Raw genomic sequence first — 19,120 nt, forward strand, 5'->3', positions numbered from 1 at the left:
ATTAAATACCAGGCTACACTGAAGGAAGTGGCTGAAAAGAAGGGAGGCAGATAGATGCAAATCTATACACTTAAAATAGACTTTTTCACCCTGAGATGAAGAAGAATAAAGTTTAATTTGAAATAAACTATAAGTAAAGGTTAGGTTGTTAAGAAAAACCAGAGTTGGGCCCAGTGAATGACTGGGGAGCACTTTGCTAAAGCTAAGCCACTATAGACCTTATCAGTTCCTTGGATGGGAGACCACTAGACTCTTTCTTTCTTTGTAATTTTAAATTCTCAATAAATATTATTTTTAAAAAAATGAATTAGAAACAATTAAAATAAATAAGTACTTTTTTGTTTGATACTTACGACATACCAGGCATTGCTAAATAGTTTGCAAAAGGAATGGGCTTTAACTTACAATAGCTCTCTCAACACATAACACAGACATAACTTAAATCTACAAGTTGTGTCAGATGCACTTGCTAGTCAAAGCTATCAGCTGAATAAAGTTATTAGAATCTGATATCCTGACTCAGGGCCAGGTTGTGCTACTGTGCCGTACCTGAGTGGGTCAGAAATACTGCTCACACAGGAAAACCCTCAGACCAAGGACCTCAGCATGAATTTATAGTATTAGAAAGGATTCTAAGAATCAGGTTCAGGAAAGGGATGGCATGACCCAAGTTCCTGCAGAAGAGAGGTTCATATGATCTGTATCAAGTTCCTGTCCTCCATTATACACCAACAGTAGCCCAAAGCACCATTGAATAGAGCTTGCTGCAAACAGTTATGTAGGTGTATATGTTTGTGCATGCATTTTATTTCTGGTTCCAAAATAGTAACATCATAATTACCTTCTCATTTTTTGCATCTGTATCCAGCTCTGCTATTTTTGCCCATTTCTGCCAGAAGTTGGGATCATCTAATGAAATGTCAGTTCTGTTTCCGGAAGCAACAAAACTGGCCTGGGAGTGAAATGAAAATTAACAGAATATACCTCACACAGCAGCAGAACAAAGGAGAGCCATGAATCCTTTATGCAGTACCACTCAGAAAGAAACCACACTGGGGTGCAGACAAATAATTTGGTAGTTAAATTAGAAAATGCCCAGCAATTGGCTTTCTCCAACACGCTGGGGATGTTAGGCCCTGGGATAAACAATACGTGATTAGGATTTCTAAATGGTGTTTTTTTCTGGATATTTATACATACTAGGCATTGCATTTAGCAGGTTGGTTTCAAGAAACTCAGCTTGTCAGCCGGACATATAGTTGATAGCATATAGGCAGAGGTGAAAAATAAACACAGTGTCTCACCCCCAGAACTCTCTTGGTGCCAATTCTCTGCGATGCAGCACAGACTACAACGCTGACCCCTTGGACAAACATCTCACTAATATAGGGAAGGCAAGGAGCATGGCTGGGGTCACACAGGGCCTGTGTCAATGGTATCATTTGGCATCCCACACCCCACCAGGGGGTTCACTGACAAGACCCCCATGGGCCTGCTGTGCTAAGAAGGTAGAATAACTGAGGGAGGCAGTTGCTCCAGTGTCCTGGAGCCAACACCAGAGTCACAAGGCAAATGCTAGACAGAAACAATTCATACGACTATTCAGTCTAATGATTCAACTCCGTACAGATCTATAAGCGCAGACCATCCCCCAACCCAAACTAGTTCGTTAAGAAAATCCCCAAACTCGGTTCCATGGGTGACTCTGGGTCATCCCTCTGCTGTAGCTTATCTTAAAGTTTTAAGTGTCTATACACTTATCACATTTATAAATTTTAAATTTATTGTTGTACATTGTTTTAAATGTTTGTTTTCCTTCTGGGATTGTACCCCACGTGTGTTTTATAAGCTGGTCTCTGACCGTAATAAATTATCTATATCTATCTATCTATCTATCTATCTATATCTATCTATCATAGGAACATAAGCAAAGCCTGCTGAGTTAGGCCAATGGCCCATCTAGTTCAGCATCCTGTTCTCCCAGGGAAGTCCGCAAGCAGGACTCAAGTGCAACAGCACTCTGCCCAACTGTGATTCCCAGCAACCGGTTTTCAGTGATATACTGCCTCCAACAGGAAGGTTTGAACACCTTCTCCTCTTCTTTGCTACACATACCCACTGTCCAATTGTAATTCTGATTCATAACTGTATTTCTCTGCATTTCTTTAGCAGACATCTTTAGTGTCACAGGAAGAAGGTAGCATTCTAATAGTTTGAGAGTCCTTAACCAAGAAGGCAATGAAACCAGAAAAGCAGCTCAACCTTTACAAAAACAAATGCCTGTGAGAATCAGAGGGGCTTGCAGAAAATAATGGAGCAGAGCACAACCCCATTCTTCCCAAAGGCATGCTCTCATATGCCTGCACGCTACTGAAAATCTAAGAGGACTATTGCAGGCTCAGCTGGATTTTGCCCCCAGGCAAACAATATACACCAACCTTGGAAAATGTGGAGCCTTTCCCTTCAGTCTGGATAGTGATGGTCTGGGTTCTGCGTTGCAGTATTTGGTCAATATCTTCCTCACAGAACTTGGAGCCCTCGTCTTCTTCATCCATCAAAGCCCCATAAGCGCCTTTTCGCAATAAATCTTCGACCTCCATTTTTGAAAGCTGCTGCACCTTCCAAAGAGACAAACAAAAAGAAAAGAGAACCCCACCTTGGACAGCGAACAGGAAAAAAACTGGCAACTTCAAAAAGTAGGTTCTGGGATAGTTCAGTCAGTAGAGCGTCAGACTCTTAATCTCAGGCATGTGGGTTCAAGCCCCACGTTGGACAAAAGATTCCTGCATTGCAGGGATTGGACTAGATGATTCTCAGGGTCTCTTCCAACTCTATGATTCTATGAAGTCTACAGAAAGGAATGAAAATTAGCAGACCCAAAGGTCATGGTTCCAAAAGGCCTCCTTACCCCATTGTTGCTCCCCTTGCGATTTATGTCCTGCAGCACCGCTTTGTCCAAGCCTAGCTTCAAGCTGGCCTTGTCAAACATCTCCCGCTCGTAAGAGTTCCTAGTGATGAGGCGATAGACCTTCACTGCCTTGCTTTGGCCTATCCGATGGCAGCGAGCCTGAGCCTACAGGAGAAAGACAAGGAAGGCATCACTGGAGACAGAGCTGGCAGAACTGGAGGCAGCGGGGGAGCTTTCTCCATCCACATCACCATCAAAATCCTTCTCCCATCACCTCTCTTAACCCTCTCATAACTGCATCTGAACCCATCAGGTGGAGGAAGAACAGCCATGCCAAGGCTTCCCAGTATAAAAGACCGTAATAGACACCACCATAAGACTCACAAACAACCAAAGCATTTCCAAATCGGGGCATATTAGAGTTTACTCTTATTGTTGGGAAAACTTTTATGAGTACAAAACCCACTGAAAACTAAAAATGCATGTGCACCTGAAGCTGGAAGAGATACCCTATTGATGTGGAAGAGATGGGAGTGTCAGGTTCATGCCCCTTCAAGCACCCTTTTGCCTTCTGAGCAGTGAGTTCCACATTTTTCATGGTCACTCTACATAGCCTCTGTTCCCAGCAACAAGCTTTTAGCCATATCTTTGGACCATGTGGTCCCATCTTAGAGATGTTGGCAGTACCTGCAGATCGTTTTGTGGATTCCAGTCCGAGTCAAAGATGATGCAGGTGTCAGCAGCAGTAAGGTTGATGCCCAGCCCTCCTGCCCGTGTACAGAGCAAGAACACAAAGCGGTCTGAATCCGGCTTGCAGAAGCGGTCAATGGCAGCCTGGCGTAAATTCCCACGCACCCGCCCATCAATGCGCTCATAGGTGTACCTGTGTAAACAGGGAGGCATAATAGGTCACCTTGGGAATAGTGCAAAAAGGAACAGCAGCACCACAGAACTAGAACTTCCTGCCTCCAACTGTGGCCAAATTAGCAACAGAGCTGTGTTGGTAAAGCTAAGCAAACCCAGTTTCCTTACTCTGGTGTTGTGGAAAAGAGCAATGGCCATGAAGCAGCCATCCCTGTTTCAAATCTCAGCCTAGCTATGAATTCTTTGGGAGACTTCAGTCATGCCAATATATCTTAACCTTACCCCAATCTCTGTAATATGAAGATAATACTGCTGGCCTATGTTACAGGCTTGTTGCCAGGATTGTTGAGGCATTGTGGATGGAATGTTTTGCGGCCATGCTCTAAAATGCTAAAATATCATCACCACCACCTGTATCTGGGTTTTTTTTAATAGACATGCATAGGATCTAGGAGTTACTCTGATATCAGCAAATACACCTGGTACTCCAAGACCCCCCTCCTATAACCAAGCTGGTCCCCTATAATAATCCCCCAGTTTCACCCAAAGCCCACTTTTCTCCCCATGGCTTTCTGTGTAAGATGTTCTCTGATACCAATAGTCAAGAAGTAGTAAAGCAACTAGATTACTATGCAAAGAGCTGGAAATGTATTTCAAATAGGCACTAGTACTACATGTTCAAAAAAACTATTCAGTCTCCTAGGTCCCAGATTAAAGTTCTAAGCACCAGGCAACTTAAAGCCCAGGATTTTCCCAACTGTGATGTGCTACTTCTTGTGCGACTTCCAGCAGCCTTTGTCACATTACAGAAAGCAGCTGGAATAAGATTTGAGATGGTAGCTGCAAGTGTGCTGCTTAGAGAGCGGGTCTCCACAAGGGAGGCACTTTTAAGCCAGCAGCGGCTGGTTCACTCAGAGAAGAAGGTGTGCACTACAGAACTGATAAACTGCAGGAGGGCTGCTGGAGCCATCTAGTCTCACAGTGAGAAAGCAACTACATAGATACAGATCACAGTGAACTGCTATGATTTCCAGAGGGGCTGCCACATAACTCTGTTGCAGCCTTGTGGCAACTTAAGCACTAACTAATGTGTTAGCGCACAAGCTTTCATAGACTGGAGCCCACGTCACAAAATCTTATGCTATAATAACTGTGTTAAACCTTTAAGGTGCCACAAGACTTTACCACATGACAGCGAACTTAAAATGACTGGACTGCTTCTTAATTAGGAACAGAAGAAGCTGCCTTATACCAGATAAAACTATTTGTCTATTTAGCCCCCTACTGTCTATTGTGATTAACAGTGACCAATCAATCCTATTTTTCACAGGGGATGACAGGAATTGAACCTGGGACTATCTCCATGCAAGGCATGTGTTCTACCACTGAGCTATGGTTCCTTCCCTCTATGGGTACTGAATTCTCAGTAGGGACTGCTATCCCGCATGGTAGTGGGTCAAGGCAGATTGTGACTCAAATGCACAGAGAAGAATGGATCCAGGGAAAGCGAGTTATGACAGCTGCAAGGGATGGAGGGTTTGTGCTTGCTTTCACAACACAGCTGTTCCCTTCCTGCCTCCAAGGGTAAAGGAAGAGAAGGGGATGAAGGAGAGAATCTAGGCAGAGGGGGAGAAGAAAATGGTATATATGAGTGCATTGGAAGATGACAGTAAGCCTAACAGCTTAGCATGCTCTGGAAGGATATCACTGATCCAGGTGATGCTCTGTGGTGCGAGCTCTTGGGCTGTACTGACCGCCTCTGGATGAGATAATCCTCCAGGATATCAAGGCAGCGCACCATCTGGGAGAAGATCAGCACCTTGTGCCCGCCTGCAATCAGCTTCGGCAGCAGCTTATCAATCAACACCAGCTTGCCTGCTGCCTGGATCATCGCCTGAAGCTGGAAGTCAAGAGCATCTGGACTGTGGGTTTTACGGAAATCCTCCAGGATCTTCTCCTCTGCCCCTGGCCCAGAGAGAGAGAGGGGGGAAATTCACCAGTGGTTCAAGGTTCATAATCAACTCCCAAAGCATCCCTAGCACATTATCGCTTTGTTTTGGTGCTGCTCATTATTTACCATGGAGACTCTGGTAAAGGAACTGTGATCGGGGTGCAGGAGGCAGTCCTTATACCTCTAGGCCAAGGGTGGGGAACCTGTAGTTCTCCAGATGTTGTTGACTAGAACTCCTCCCGTCCCCGCTGTTGGAACCATTGATGGCACCATCACCCCCTAAGGAAACACCCGATTCATCTGCAAGTTGCTACGGTAACTCTTGCCGCTTCGCTACGGATGAGGAAACTGCAGCAGCATTACAGTACAAGTGTGCTGGAGTGCCCAGATTCCAGCCCCACCCCTTACCATTGATGAGGTAGGGGTGGTTGCAGCACTTCCGCAGCTCCATCATGGTGTTGATGAGGTTAGGCATGTTGTGCTGGTTAGCACCCTTGGACAGGAAGCTGAAATTCTTCTCCAGGATAGCCCGGTAGTATTTCTTCTGGATGTTGGTCAGTTCTACCTCAATGATGGTCTCCTGTTTGGGTGCTAGGTTCTTTTCCACATCGTCTTTCAGCCGTCTCAGCATCATGGGTTTCAGGAGAGACTGGAGCTTTTTTACCTGCCAGGATCAAGAAGAAAGATATTCCATTAACACTGCATGGGATCTCAGCTCAGACAGCAACTCTGGAACTTCACATACAAAGGCTCTCCATATGCCAGACCTAACATACTGATTAAGCAAGCAACTGCCCAGAACTCAGACATGCAAATTCTAAGATGTCAGGGCAAAGCCCGCTTACTGCTCTTTCGTGAGCCTCAAGCAGGGAAAGTAGCATATGCAACAAATATGCCTAGCTGGGAGAAAGGTGGCACATACTATTACTATTATATATTTATTTATACTCTGATTTATTCCTGTCAGGGACTCAAGGTGGTTTACAGATAAGAGCAGTTAAAAACATAGGGAAAAAATCATTGAAACACACACACCCTACTGAAGTGAGCCCCAGCTCAGCACACCAGCTGAGAGTCAATCCTGCAACCTTTCCTTTTTACCTGTTCCTCTGTCTTGAGGTCCCCAAACTCTTCCAGGAAAGCCGTCTCAGATGGGAACTGCTGTGGCTCCAAGAAGTTCAGCAGGCTGAAGAGCTCCTCCACCGAGTTCTGCAAGGGTGTCCCAGTCAGGAGCACTTTGTGTTCCTATTTACCATGCAGGGAGAGATCAGGACAGGACATTTGCTGAGGCAACAGGATGGACAGGGCGCTAACTCCTGCACTGTGGCCCTGCAGTGCTTTTGCTTCTGGAGCAGAGGCAGCTGGTGACAGGTCACTCTGCCCGTCAAAGGGTCTACTTTCAACTCTCGGAGAAGCCAGCTTCTCAGAGACTATTCTCACCTCTTTACACCCAGCACCTGCCCTGCCCAAACCATTGCTACCCGAGGGAGAAGCAAACATTCTATTGCAAGCCAGATGGCTCCAAGCCATCTTCCTACAGGAAAGCACTTAACTTCCCAAACTGCCCGCTGTAGAAAATGCTAAGAGTCCACAAGTTTTGACTGATGGTTTCATCCAGACACAGTGACTCTCCTAAGGGTATAACTGGAAAAGATATGCTATGGTATGCCTCTGAGGTGCATGAGAGACATGCACCACATAGCTAGAAGGCTGCTAGAAGTTCCCTTTGGAGGCTTTGAGAGCCATGTAGCGGCAAAGCACAATCCTGGGCAAACCTCAGGACATGTGTTGTGCAACTGTGGAGTAGGATCCTGGCCCCAGTACAGCAACAGAAATAGATGCTCACTTGCACACCATTCAGTATCCTTGCACCAGGGTTGGATTCCCATAGTGCGCAGAAGAAGAAATTCAATTTGGAAAGCCTCACCAGAGACATGAGTTTCAGTCCTTCCAGTAATTTGCAGTTCCTGTTCTTGAGCCGATGGGCCTCATCGATTACCACACAGCGCCACTGGATCTTCTTCAGCTCTGGGCAGTCAGCCAGGATCATCTCAAAGGTGGTGATGACTACATGAAATTTGAAGAGCCCTGAAAGAGGATTGCCCTGGAGATACCAAAACAAGATGGGAGAGTTTGCTAGCAGCTAGGACTGCTCAGGTAGCAGGAGTCCCTCAAGTTCTTGACTGAGGCACCTGGTGCCTGAAAAGTGCTAGTCAAGCTCAACAGAAGGGGACTTGCAAGCTCCACTTAAAACAGAGGCCATGGAAGTACATCACCAGTAATCTTCTCCTTACTCAGCAGTTGCCCATACCTGGCATAACTCCACTGTTCACTGAGCATACCCATAAGTAGAGAAGGGGCACTATTAAATGCACCTGGAGTCTGCATCTATAACTGAAAGACAAGCAGCCCTTCCCAGTTACGTTTCTCCCCCAAGGTATCCAGGTGGTAGAGGCCCACTCTCTGCTTTCTGAAAGTTTTGTTCAATTCTGACAGTGGGGGAAGGTGCAGCCTGAACCTCACTTTCAGAACCTCCCAAACAGGTGCTGCCACTGAGTCAGCTGCACCACTCACACTACCCTCAACTACTCTAAATTACAAGTGGACTGGTCATTTTGGCTGTGTTTTATTTCCACTGTCAGAGGTAGGTTGTCTCTGAATACCAGTTGTTGCAAATTGCACTCAGGTCCTGCTTGCCATAGGTTTCCGGTTGGCCACCATGAGAACACTGGATGAGATGGACCTTTGCAGGGCTCTTACAGTTTGTTGTTGTTGTTTTTCATGTACTCCTTGGTTTTAGACTCCCCAAAGTAGTAAAGCCTCCCCACTCTGCTCCAGAGCATTGCTGGGAACCCTGCAGGCCACATTCCCAACAGAAGTTAAAAAAACACACCCAGGCACAGCAGTAGCAGCAAGGATTCCAGGGGTGCCTGGGGACCAGAGAGCATCACAAACCTGTGGATCCCGGTACACCATCTCATACTGCTGGATCATCTGGCGGCTTATCTGGCTGCCATGGTACACGATGGCATTCATCTCAGTCCACGTGCGGAACTCTCTCTCCCAGTTTGTGATTGTGGAGAGTGGGGCAATGATGAGGAACGGCCCCCGAAGGCCCATCAGGTATATCTCAGAGAGGAATGTAATGGACTGGATTGTCTTCCCCAAACCCATTTCATCAGCCAGAATGCAGTTCTTCCTACGGGAAACACCACAAGCAGGCGTTACAATCCCTGGGAAGCACACAACTGAGCAAGGCCTCCTGCAGACGATTCCTGGCTTTAACAATGACACAGTGTGTTACCTAGACAAGTTGTTTGAACCTTCTGGTGCGGTTCTCCCCACCTACTTGCTTCTTAAGAGTTCATGTCTACATCCCACGGAAATGAGTGCCAAATTAACTAGTACTGATGGCAAATAGCCTCAGAGATTTGCAGCATCAGCAACATGTGCACACAGTACGGGGTTAGCTTCCCATGCTGCACGTTTCCAACAGTTACACAGTTCTCCTGCCTCCACATTCCTAGCATAAGTTATAGGCACATTTGCTCCAGCTACCCTGCAAGTGACTAAGATGTCAAGCCAATTAAACTATACACCAAATCAACAAAAAACATCCTCAAAACCCAGCTGAATGCTTGTAGCCTCTGAAATATGCTAACAGCACCCCTTCAAACAACTCCTGTTGTTACTTCATTGTTACTGATGACATTTACCAAAGATGCCCCTGTGTCATCTGCAACTCACCTGTTGTACCAATTAAAGAGCAGCCAATTCATTCCCTCCAGCTGGTACTCCCGCAGTTGGTTGTTGTTCTTATAGTCCCGAGTTTTCACTAACTTTTGCCAGGACTCAGAGGCAGGACGCTCCTGGAGGGGGAAATCAGAAAGGAGTACAGTGACTAGTGCAAAGACTAATCTTATCTTGGGAAAGATATTTTCATAATTGATTAGCACTTCTAACTACTTCTCACATTCTATAGGAAGCTACATTTTGTGTTTGTGGTATTGTACTGTATGGTACTGGCTATAGCAAAAGTGCCATGCATTCACAGATTCCCAAGGGCTGATAGGGAAAACCTCATCATCAAATTCAACCCACCTACCTCTACTGGCAGCAGAAGGGGTGAACCTAAGTGATAGAAGCACATGTGTTCCCTACCAACTTTATGATGGCCAGAATACTGTATTAGTCCAAAATACACTGGGAGCCTGATAAAGTAAAGACATGCAATGTGCTCACAAGTTTTCCCATAGTGGTTCAGGGCACAAAGAACAAACTAGGGCACTTACATCATTCAGATCACAGTGTGCCACAGAACAGGAATGAACAGAACCCCTACAGAACAAGTAATTCTGGGTGACTGAAGCCACATCCTACAGGCAAAAGTTTTTTTGTTTTGTTTTTTTAAAGTAAGCAAAAAGGGCTTGGGGAAAAACTCCTTACTGACCTATAATATGATACTCATTAGGATCTATAACACAATGGAACAATACCAAAAACCCATCCACATAAGTCATTCTAGGGAAGCATTTCATTTTTAGCCCTCTGGCACAAACATATCCCACACATGACCCCATCCAGAGTTTTGGATTCCTTTGAGGAATGCAACATTTGTTTATTTTTATTTATTACATGAAATTGTTCCTACAGCAGCTATTTCAAAAGGTGGGAAAAAGCTGAAAAGAGATATAGATCCATAAGCCATGCTACACAGTAAGGGACATTCAAAGGGTTGGACTTTCTTTAGGAGGCCACTGAAGTAGCCACAGCTCTGCTCAACATTAGCAGCACATTAAGGCACAGCTCCTACTCCATCCAGGTCTTCATAGAAAGGAGACAGAATATGAATCTTTCAGCACAATCCTATGCACAGCTGCTCAGAAGTAAGTCCAGTGGTATTTACTCGAAGGTAAATGTGTACAAGACTACAGCCAGACAAACTGGCGAACAAATCCTCCTAATGAAGATGAGTGGAACACACTAGGAATTTATCAGAAACACAGAAGACTGCCTCACACCAGGTTGGACTACTTAGCCAACAACAATATTTTTTATTAAATTTATTTCACGTCCTTTTGCCAAAATGAGCCCAGGAAATAACAAAGCAATAAAACAACACAATTAAAAATAAAATGAGCAAAAGCATTCTGTTCCCATATAGTGGAAAAGTAGACACCTATAGGAAGCCCAACAAGCCAGATGTGAAACAAAAAAATTGTTTCCCTTTGGAGGGTGTCTTGTTTTGTTTTGTGGGACCCAGGTCCTTTCCAATACAGTTTCATAATTTTACTTGTTTTATCATTGTAATGGCTTATCTCCTTTTTTAAACTGCATATTCTATTGTTGTAACCTGCCCTTGGGATCTTATAGTGAAGGGCAAGCAAGGAATCACACAAGCAATTAAGCAAAACAGCACTCTCCTATTCCCTTTTCCCAGCAACTGGGACTCAGGACAAAGCCGCTGAAACTGGAGGTAATCTACAGACATCGTGACTATCAGTCACTCATCACTTCCATCTTATAAGCCTGAATGGATTTGTCTACTACAGTCCTCCTGGTTTTCAGGGAAGCTACTACCTATTTTTTATGAGGGTCAGCTCTGCTCATGTCAGTGAGCCATTAGTTACAAATTTATGTACCGAACGTGACACCTACAAAGCAACTCTGCACCATCCAGCTGGAGCTCACAGCACAAAAGATATGAAGAGCCACTATCAAACAACCACAAAATGATGATAAGCAGCAGATAATAACACTACATGAATAGCCAAGGCTAAACTAGCAGATGCTCTGTGAGACATCTGGATGAAAGTGGGGGAGGAAGGGCTGGAAAGAGAGGAAGGTTACTGCTGTGAGTTGAACGGCCTCAGCAAAGATATCAAGAGAAGGTAAGGATAGGAACAACATCTTAAGAGAGTGTGCCAGGATTGAGAAGAACCTAACGCAAAAATTCATCAACACACAACATTTCCCTCCTTATTAAACTGAAGTTTCTCTCTTAACTCTTACCAAGGATTTGATTTCTGGTTGGATTTGCAGAGAGAGAAACTCTTTGATCTTTCCAGGGTCGACATCTTCCTCCAGCTCCCAAGTGCTTTCCTCATAAGGCAATGAGCACCATTTCACCAGGTAGTGAGTCACCTCCTGCAATCCATGGAAAACAAAGGAGATGCAGAAAACAAGTGACAAAGCGCAAGTGACAGAACTCCTTTGGGAACCCTGTTCTGTACATATACCAAGAAAGCAAGAGCCTTGAGCAAATGGAAGCACATAAAAATCTGTTGCACAAATCCCTACAGAGAAGGAAACCGAGGATAAGGAAGGTTTGCATCAAGACCGATGGGAACTGAGTGCAGGGATGCTGACAGATGCAACTGTACAACCAGCTATCATAAAAACATTCCTAAGGCAGAGGAGGGGCTGTTTTTTCTAAAAATAATAATAAAAAACTGCACATATATCTTAACTCAGGGGTGAGCAGAAGATCTTGGCCCAGTGATGGACCATTTGGTTAGTTAGTTCTTATCTTGAAGAAGCATGCATACTCAGAATATTTAAAAGCAATTAGTTATGCCCTCCACAGTGATGAATAAATTGGATTTGCGTTAAACAGCATGACTCAAATTAATCCACCCCCCCAAACAGCTAATTCAAAGAAAAGGGAAGAGGTGAGTGGGTTGAAGCTGGGACATTTGCATGCAACAGATATGCCCAGCATTAAGTATCAGCACCTGGCATTCTTATCAGTGCCACACTACTCTGGCGCTCACACTGCACACACTCTATGGTCCGTCATGAAAACAAGAGGGATTAATAAGAAGCTGTCAACTGCAAGGAGCAACCATGCTAGAACAACATCTACCTCCCCAGTGTCAGAGTCCTTCGTGTGAGCCACCTCCAAAATTCTATCAACTTCCACGTAGTCTGGGTTGAACATATCTTCATCAGGCTGGCAGAAAAGGATATAAAACAACAGGACATACATCAAGACAGGGTAAAAATTGACTGAACAAAGTAAGCATGGAAACAATAGCTTCTGAAGCCATTAAGCCAGGATCTGTTGGATTATTGTGGTATAAGAAAGCCACACAGGCTGCCACAGGCACTCCATTTTTTATAAGCCAGTAAAAAAGCATTAGTTGTCCGGTCAGCAACTTTATTTATTTTTAAATACAGGAGCTATATTTTGGACTGAGAAAGGACTGAAGGTCCTTGGACACTGGTTCTGCCTAATGACTCATTCCTACAAAAGCAAATGAGTCTTCACCAAACTCCTCCAGCATTTCTAACAGAAGCAGCAGAGGCTGCTTACCTCTCCTTACATCCCCCTCATCTGATGACTCCAATTCATACAGGCAAATGGAAGTACATACCTGAGTGACATAAAAGGGGGATTCTGCCCAAGCCTCTTTTGATGTTCATACTGGGGAAGAGGGGATTAAAAAGAAAAATGGAAACCAAATCCCCCTACTAAAAAAACCTTTTTTGCTCAGGCTTTCACATTTCTAAAAGAGCGAAGGTGCATAAGTTTAAGAGGGGTGTTCTCAGGCTACGCTGAGGTTCATTTGAGAGATGTGGATGGTATGCAGCAGAGAGAGCTTGAAACCCTCCATACTCAGAGTGTGCTGGCCCATTCTGCGGGGGGGTCCAGCCCCCTTTGGGTCATACTTGAAATAGGTTCGGGGCCCTGCCTCCAGTGCTAGTTCCTCCCTAAGCCAAAGAAGATTTTACCTTGTGGAAGGAAGTTGGAAGCCCAAAACAGAAAATGACAGCCCACACATCATTTACCAGCTAAGAGCCTCTCTTGTCTGAAAGGAAGCTCTCTGCTGCCAACGACTGCATCACCACCCTTCCTCAAGGTGATTTTTTCTTTTCTTTTTTTGTCTGCAGAAGCCTGTGCTGGATTATCAGGGAAGGGAGAGCAGCAGCAACAAACTGAATTAGGTTTCCTGAAAGTCCACAAGGTTTCTGAGTGTTCGACCAGGGCTTAACGGGAAGGGTCTTACACAGATGTAATGGAAAGCCACGAAGGGCCACAATGAATCATCAAGCCATCCTTTTCCTCTTCCTACTTGAGGCGAAAATTCCACAATGCATGCCTAAACACAAGCATGCAAAGGTGTGGCATCCTGTTAAATCTAGCAAGGGCACAGTATGCTATCTGACACAAAGAGAGGAACATCCAAGATCATGTTCCCAAAAAAAGATTCTGGCTACCTTGGTTCTCATGGAACTGTTATGGGGCAAAATGTCATCAAACAGAGCTCTGCCCCATTCAAAATGCAGCAACATCGCATTTTCAACTATCTGGGCCAATAGACAGGCTATGGATTAACTGACAGCTTATAAATAATGAGCAGGTGGAAACCAGCAGCTCTTTATTCTTGCCAGCACTTCCTTCCTCTTTCTCTCTGTAACAGAGGTGCTAATTCAGGGAAGAAATGCAGAAATGTGATTGCTTATCACAGCAGTGTCTCTTTAAAAACCTCAATGGTTCTGCCACAAAAGAATATGGAAAGCAGTGTGGGAATTGGCTCTCACACTAGGAGACAGGAGGTGAGGACCCCAGTGCATCAAGCAGAGGAGCAGCTGCTCATCGCAGACAAAAGGGAATGATGTGGCACCTTCCACCAGAAACATTTCACACTCGTGCCAAGAACCTGTACAGACAAAGGGCTCAAAACTCCAAGGATTCGCAGCCGCAGTTAGAAAGCAATTTCAATTTCATATTGCTCTGATTTATACCCACCAGGGATGCATGGAAAAAGCTGCAGGTAGCAAGCCTGGCAAGAGCAATAAATTCATATTAAATTTCATTCTAAGTGAGACCAATCTACCTACAGAGCTCAAGCACATGTGCATATGCAAGTAAGTGGAAGAAGAAGCCTGGTGAAACTCTGGTCATTCCTGGAACCTCCTCTGAGGCAGCTGGGTCACAGCAGTGGCAATTGGGGCCCTCCATACACGCACAAACCTTGGTGATGCTGAGAAAAAGCACCCCTGGGTAATGAAGTCCTGACACACAACATGTCACATATTTCGAGGAGGGAGTGTCAGAGTAGCCCGCCAGGGTCAATGCTCACCTCAGTGAAAATGTGCTTCATCTGGGCCTGCTTATTGCGAAAACGCTTGATCTTCTGGGAGATGCGTGGGTCTTTCTCCAGCTCCTCCATTGTGGCCCATTTGCAGTGTAAGTAAGAACTGCAAATGAGCAGAAAACAACATAAAGGGCATGAAGAAACACCCTACCCCCTCCAAAAAACCCCCAAGGGAACACAATTATAGGACATCATAAAAAACAGAGCCATAAAAGCCACAGGGTTGTATCCAATGCAGTGCTTTATAAAATGTCCCATCAGTGCCTGCGCAACATAACTTCATCTCCCTCTCCTCCCCTAAACAACCCCTAGATCTGTTCTAGAGGTTCCCACCAACCTTCTGGAGCACATATGGGAAGAACACAGGGGGAGGAGAAGAGAGGAGAGGAGAGGAGAGGAGAGGAAGCCCCATCGTGCTAGCGGAAATCCCTTGTGCTGACAGGATGCATTAGTTGAATACTGCCCATAACCAGAAACTTAATGGGGGGAGGGTGAAACAGAACTGCATGGCAGGTAAGCAGCACGTGTAAGCAATGGTCAATCTCACTTTCTAATAAAGATCACTCACTTGGAGTGGGGAATAAAAGGGAAGTTCAGGTCAAACTACAAATAAGGAAGTAGGCTGCAAGAAGCAGACCTTCTACCCAAGTGAATGGGGGGGGGGGGAGAGAGAAAAAAAAATGAAGACTACAGGACAGCAGACCACTGAAGCAGCAAAACCGAAGACAAAGCAAGAAGGAGCAAGGAATTAGCACTTGTTCCCTAAACACACAGCAGTGAGGTTGGAGTGAGTGGAAGGAACAAATGCATTATCAATGCGTAAACAAGCTGGAAAGAAGAAAAACCACATGCCATACATACAAATTGCGGTACTTTACGTAGAACTCTTCCTGCTCGTAAGTTGCTCCTCCTGGGTAGGTCTGGAACAACAGCAAGTGCTCAGTAAGCCTCATTTACATGGAAGAGTTACTAGGACCACACTGTACGGCCAGCGTGATCTCACCTGAACCGTTCTGCTCTAATCTAGCAGAACAGAGTGTAATAGACTCAAGCACCTTCCTGCATGATACATGGGAGGGTGAATGCTGGAGCCCAGTTGGCAAGAAGCACAGAGGTGGAGCAAGGGAAGGCAGAAAATTCTGTTTCCATCCCCAATCAGTAATGGAACTCTTGAGACTTTCAATAAACCTAGGCAGCAAGGAAGGACAATGCAGCATACAGGACCTAAGTCCGATACTAAATTTCCCCCATATGCTTCAGGAGCAGATAGCAAAGGGCACACAACACTGTCAATGGACAAGAACTGACCACTTCTAACCCCAGAAAATGCACAGAACAGCCACTCCTGACAACTTTGTAAGAAAAGCCCTATCACCAAGCAGATTGGAGACTGTCTTTAAAGCACATGCTTTATTCTACAGCAAATGCTGTAAACCACTTGTGACATGGTAAATAATATGCCAGCCCATTTTAATATGGAGTCCCAGATTTTAAAACTCGGCCAGACTCTAGTGAGCGAGATGAACCCAAACCTTAAGTAAGCAGCCACATCTCCACCTCCTTCCTTCAGCTTGGGACTGGAGATAGGAGGCAGAATAAGTGGGCTTCTCTCTGCACCAAGTTCAAAGCACTCATTGGGTGCAGCAGTGCAGCGAAACTCTGCCTTCCCTACCTCCAATTCTGAGCTGTTGTGGGCTTGCTTTCTGCCCCTCCCTATGTCTGAGATGAGTTAGATTTTCCTGTAACCTTGGACTCCGTTTCTCAGGCACAGTAAAAGGTCAAGGACAATACCCGGTACAATTGCTTCATCAAAACAATAGGTTGAAAGCCTAACTATTTTGAAAATTCTTTTTTTTTTTAATAAAACAAAACTGCAAATCTTGCAGGAAGAATCATTATGGTAACTAGAGCTCCTTTCCCTAAACCACATGGGTCCACCCATGCAGTTTCTCCTCCTCAACTTCACATCGTATACAGTCTTACCTTGGATCCTGAACGCCTTGGTACTTGGACGTTTTGGCTCCAAGTGAGTGTTCCGGTTTGCAAACCTTCTGTGGATCCAGAATGTCCAACGGGGCTTCCGAGGCTTCCGATTGGCTGCAGGAGCTTCCTGCAGCCAATCAGAATCTGTGCTTTGCAAGTCAAACGGGCTTCTGGAATAGATTCCGTTCGACTTCCAAGGTACGACTGTAATTACTCTATGAAGAGTGAATGCCTGATTCAGAAGGACACTTTTCTCCCTTACACGCAATCTCCCCACTCAACTGCACCAACCGCTTCTACTACTAACAGTGCAGAACTTTTGTTTAGGACCCATACCTGTTATACCGGTTCATAGAGGCAACGTAGCCCCACCCCAAAAGCTTAGTCAGTATGACATCAAACCCCTACAGCAACCCTACATGGGTTGCCATGGCCTAACTCTACCCACTAGAGACCTTTTGCCCAACATACTTCGTGCAGCCTAGAAAAAGACCGGTTAGGATCTCATGGTAAGAAAATTACTCACCTCCTTCTGCACCATCCTGGAGGCAAGGATCCTCTCAATGATGTTGGCATCATCTTCGGGGGGCTCCTGTGGATCCCGAGACAGTAAGGTTAGTTATTCTGATACAATAGTGGCATCTGATGCCCCAGAATTGCACAGGTTAAAAAGGAGGAAATCCTCAAGTTCTCAAATCCCAACTCAAGGCCTCTTCTGGAATTAAAAGACAGGCAAATGTGTATGTCAGGCTTCATCAACCTGGCACCCTCCAGGACTCCAACTCTCATCAGCCTGACATCGTCCAAAACATGTGGAGGGCACCAGGTTAATGAAGGATGTTCTATAGTAATTCTGCTCATGTAGGGCCGGGCCGCCCATGAGGTCAGTGGGGTGAGGAAGCTGCCTCAGGCAGCAGAAGCAGGAGCCACCACACCACCCAGCTAAAGGAGGCTGCGGTGTGGCAGTACAGCACGTTCCCGTTTTGCCTCAGGTGGTGCACTGCTCTTGGCTTAGGTGCTTTGTGGTGTGCTTTGCTATGGCACTAGGACTAGGTATACCCACATTCAAATCCCTGCTCAGCCATGAAGCTCACTGGGTGACCTTGGGCTAGTCACGGTGTCTCAGCCTAACCTACCTCACAGTGTTTTTGCATGGATAAAATGAGAGAGGATACCATGCATGCCACCTAGAGCTCCTTGAAGGAAGGGTGTGATAGATACGTAATAATAAATTTAAAAAATGTGGAGTCGCCAGTGAATATGCCTGTACAACATACATGCTCACAAATAACTGCATATCAAATCCATGTAACCGTTTTTGTTTTGTTTGTATTAAAAAGTAACACGTCAGGCCCTATTCAGACCACCACTGGAAACAAACTGGGAGCTTAATAAGTGAAGTTAGTTTACATGTTTTGGTTACTTGTACATAGCATGTTCCATGTTCTTGGACCCTCAATGATATGGCCATAGCACCAGCATATACGTGTCTCTGCTCTCAAACCTTTGCCAGTAGTAACCCAGACATCCACATGTCATGTTCCTATTACATTTCTCCTCCATATCAGAAAATGATATTTGGATGCAAAGAAGCAAACCTTGTTTCCTCAACAGCCCCAGCCTTACCTCTGCCTGCCAGGCCAAGGTAGATGCAGAGAGAGCAGAAGCCCGACCAGCTCCCAGAACAGCAATCGTTTCACCATCATCATCCACCACCTTGAAATCCAGGTCTTCGTTGTACTTCCTGCGCTTCACCTGGCGGCCAGAGCGGCGCTTCTGTGCATCAAACAGAAGCTCCGTTAAGAGAAGAGAGATGCACACCTAATTTCCTGACTCAGATCTGGCACTTGCCCAGCTAATACAGAGAGCAGGAACAGGACTCAGAGCTTGGCTGGTACTCTCCCAGCCCTTGCAAAACTAGGGCACTGGGAGGATGAACTAAAGCAGTCATTTGAAGGACACAGTCAAATGCCCCCTCTAACCACACGGTCATTTTTATTTAATTTACATGTAAGAGGACGGATGTAATATAGCTAAACCAGCCCTCCACCAGTACACTATTTTGTGATTTTTTTTTCAAAGATATCACACCTTACTATTCCATAGAACTATTCATGTATCTCAGTCTGTCATACATGTTCAAGTATACAGCAATTGTAAAATCTCTGCTTCTTCCTTGCTAACGTTCACCAATGCAAATAACAAGGGTCCTCCCATTCAATCTCTCATCCAAAGTCTTAGGGGAGTGATGCATCCAATTCCATTTGATGCTATGTGGTGTAGCTAATAAAGCTGCAACAAACTGTGCAGAGG

At 45.2% G+C, this 19,120-nt stretch overlaps 1 protein-coding gene across 3 annotated transcripts in view; it reads right to left on the reverse strand.

Moving 5' to 3' along the window:
• The window catches only part of CHD6 (chromodomain helicase DNA binding protein 6), a 72,153-nt gene that overhangs the window by 23,128 nt on the left and 29,905 nt on the right, over positions 1-19,120 (reverse strand). The window contains exons 4-19 of one of the 3 annotated variants that reach the window (XM_081010363.1): positions 18,434-18,583; positions 17,334-17,399; positions 15,686-15,744; positions 14,810-14,927; positions 12,589-12,675; positions 11,736-11,870; positions 9,471-9,592; positions 8,679-8,922; positions 7,651-7,827; positions 6,825-6,968; positions 6,132-6,387; positions 5,527-5,737; positions 3,596-3,791; positions 2,909-3,073; positions 2,439-2,612; positions 842-952 (exon numbers count right to left, since the gene is read on the reverse strand). In XM_081010363.1, the coding sequence (XP_080866489.1) occupies positions 842-952; positions 2,439-2,612; positions 2,909-3,073; positions 3,596-3,791; positions 5,527-5,737; positions 6,132-6,387; positions 6,825-6,968; positions 7,651-7,827; positions 8,679-8,922; positions 9,471-9,592; positions 11,736-11,870; positions 12,589-12,675; positions 14,810-14,927; positions 15,686-15,744; positions 17,334-17,399; positions 18,434-18,583 (2,415 nt within the window). Of the gene's footprint in view, positions 1-841; positions 953-2,438; positions 2,622-2,908; positions 3,074-3,595; positions 3,792-5,526; positions 5,738-6,131; positions 6,388-6,824; positions 6,969-7,650; positions 7,828-8,678; positions 8,923-9,470; positions 9,593-11,735; positions 11,871-12,588; positions 12,676-14,809; positions 14,928-15,685; positions 15,745-17,333; positions 17,400-18,433; positions 18,584-19,120 lie in introns of all 3 variants that reach the window. The other 2 variants (XM_081010362.1, XM_081010361.1) reach the window with 2 other exon arrangements.

The sequence above is a fragment of the Podarcis pityusensis genome (genome assembly GCF_964106645.2).
Source record: "Podarcis pityusensis genome assembly, chromosome: 6".
NCBI classification, from domain to species: Eukaryota; Metazoa; Chordata; class Lepidosauria; order Squamata; family Lacertidae; genus Podarcis; species Podarcis pityusensis.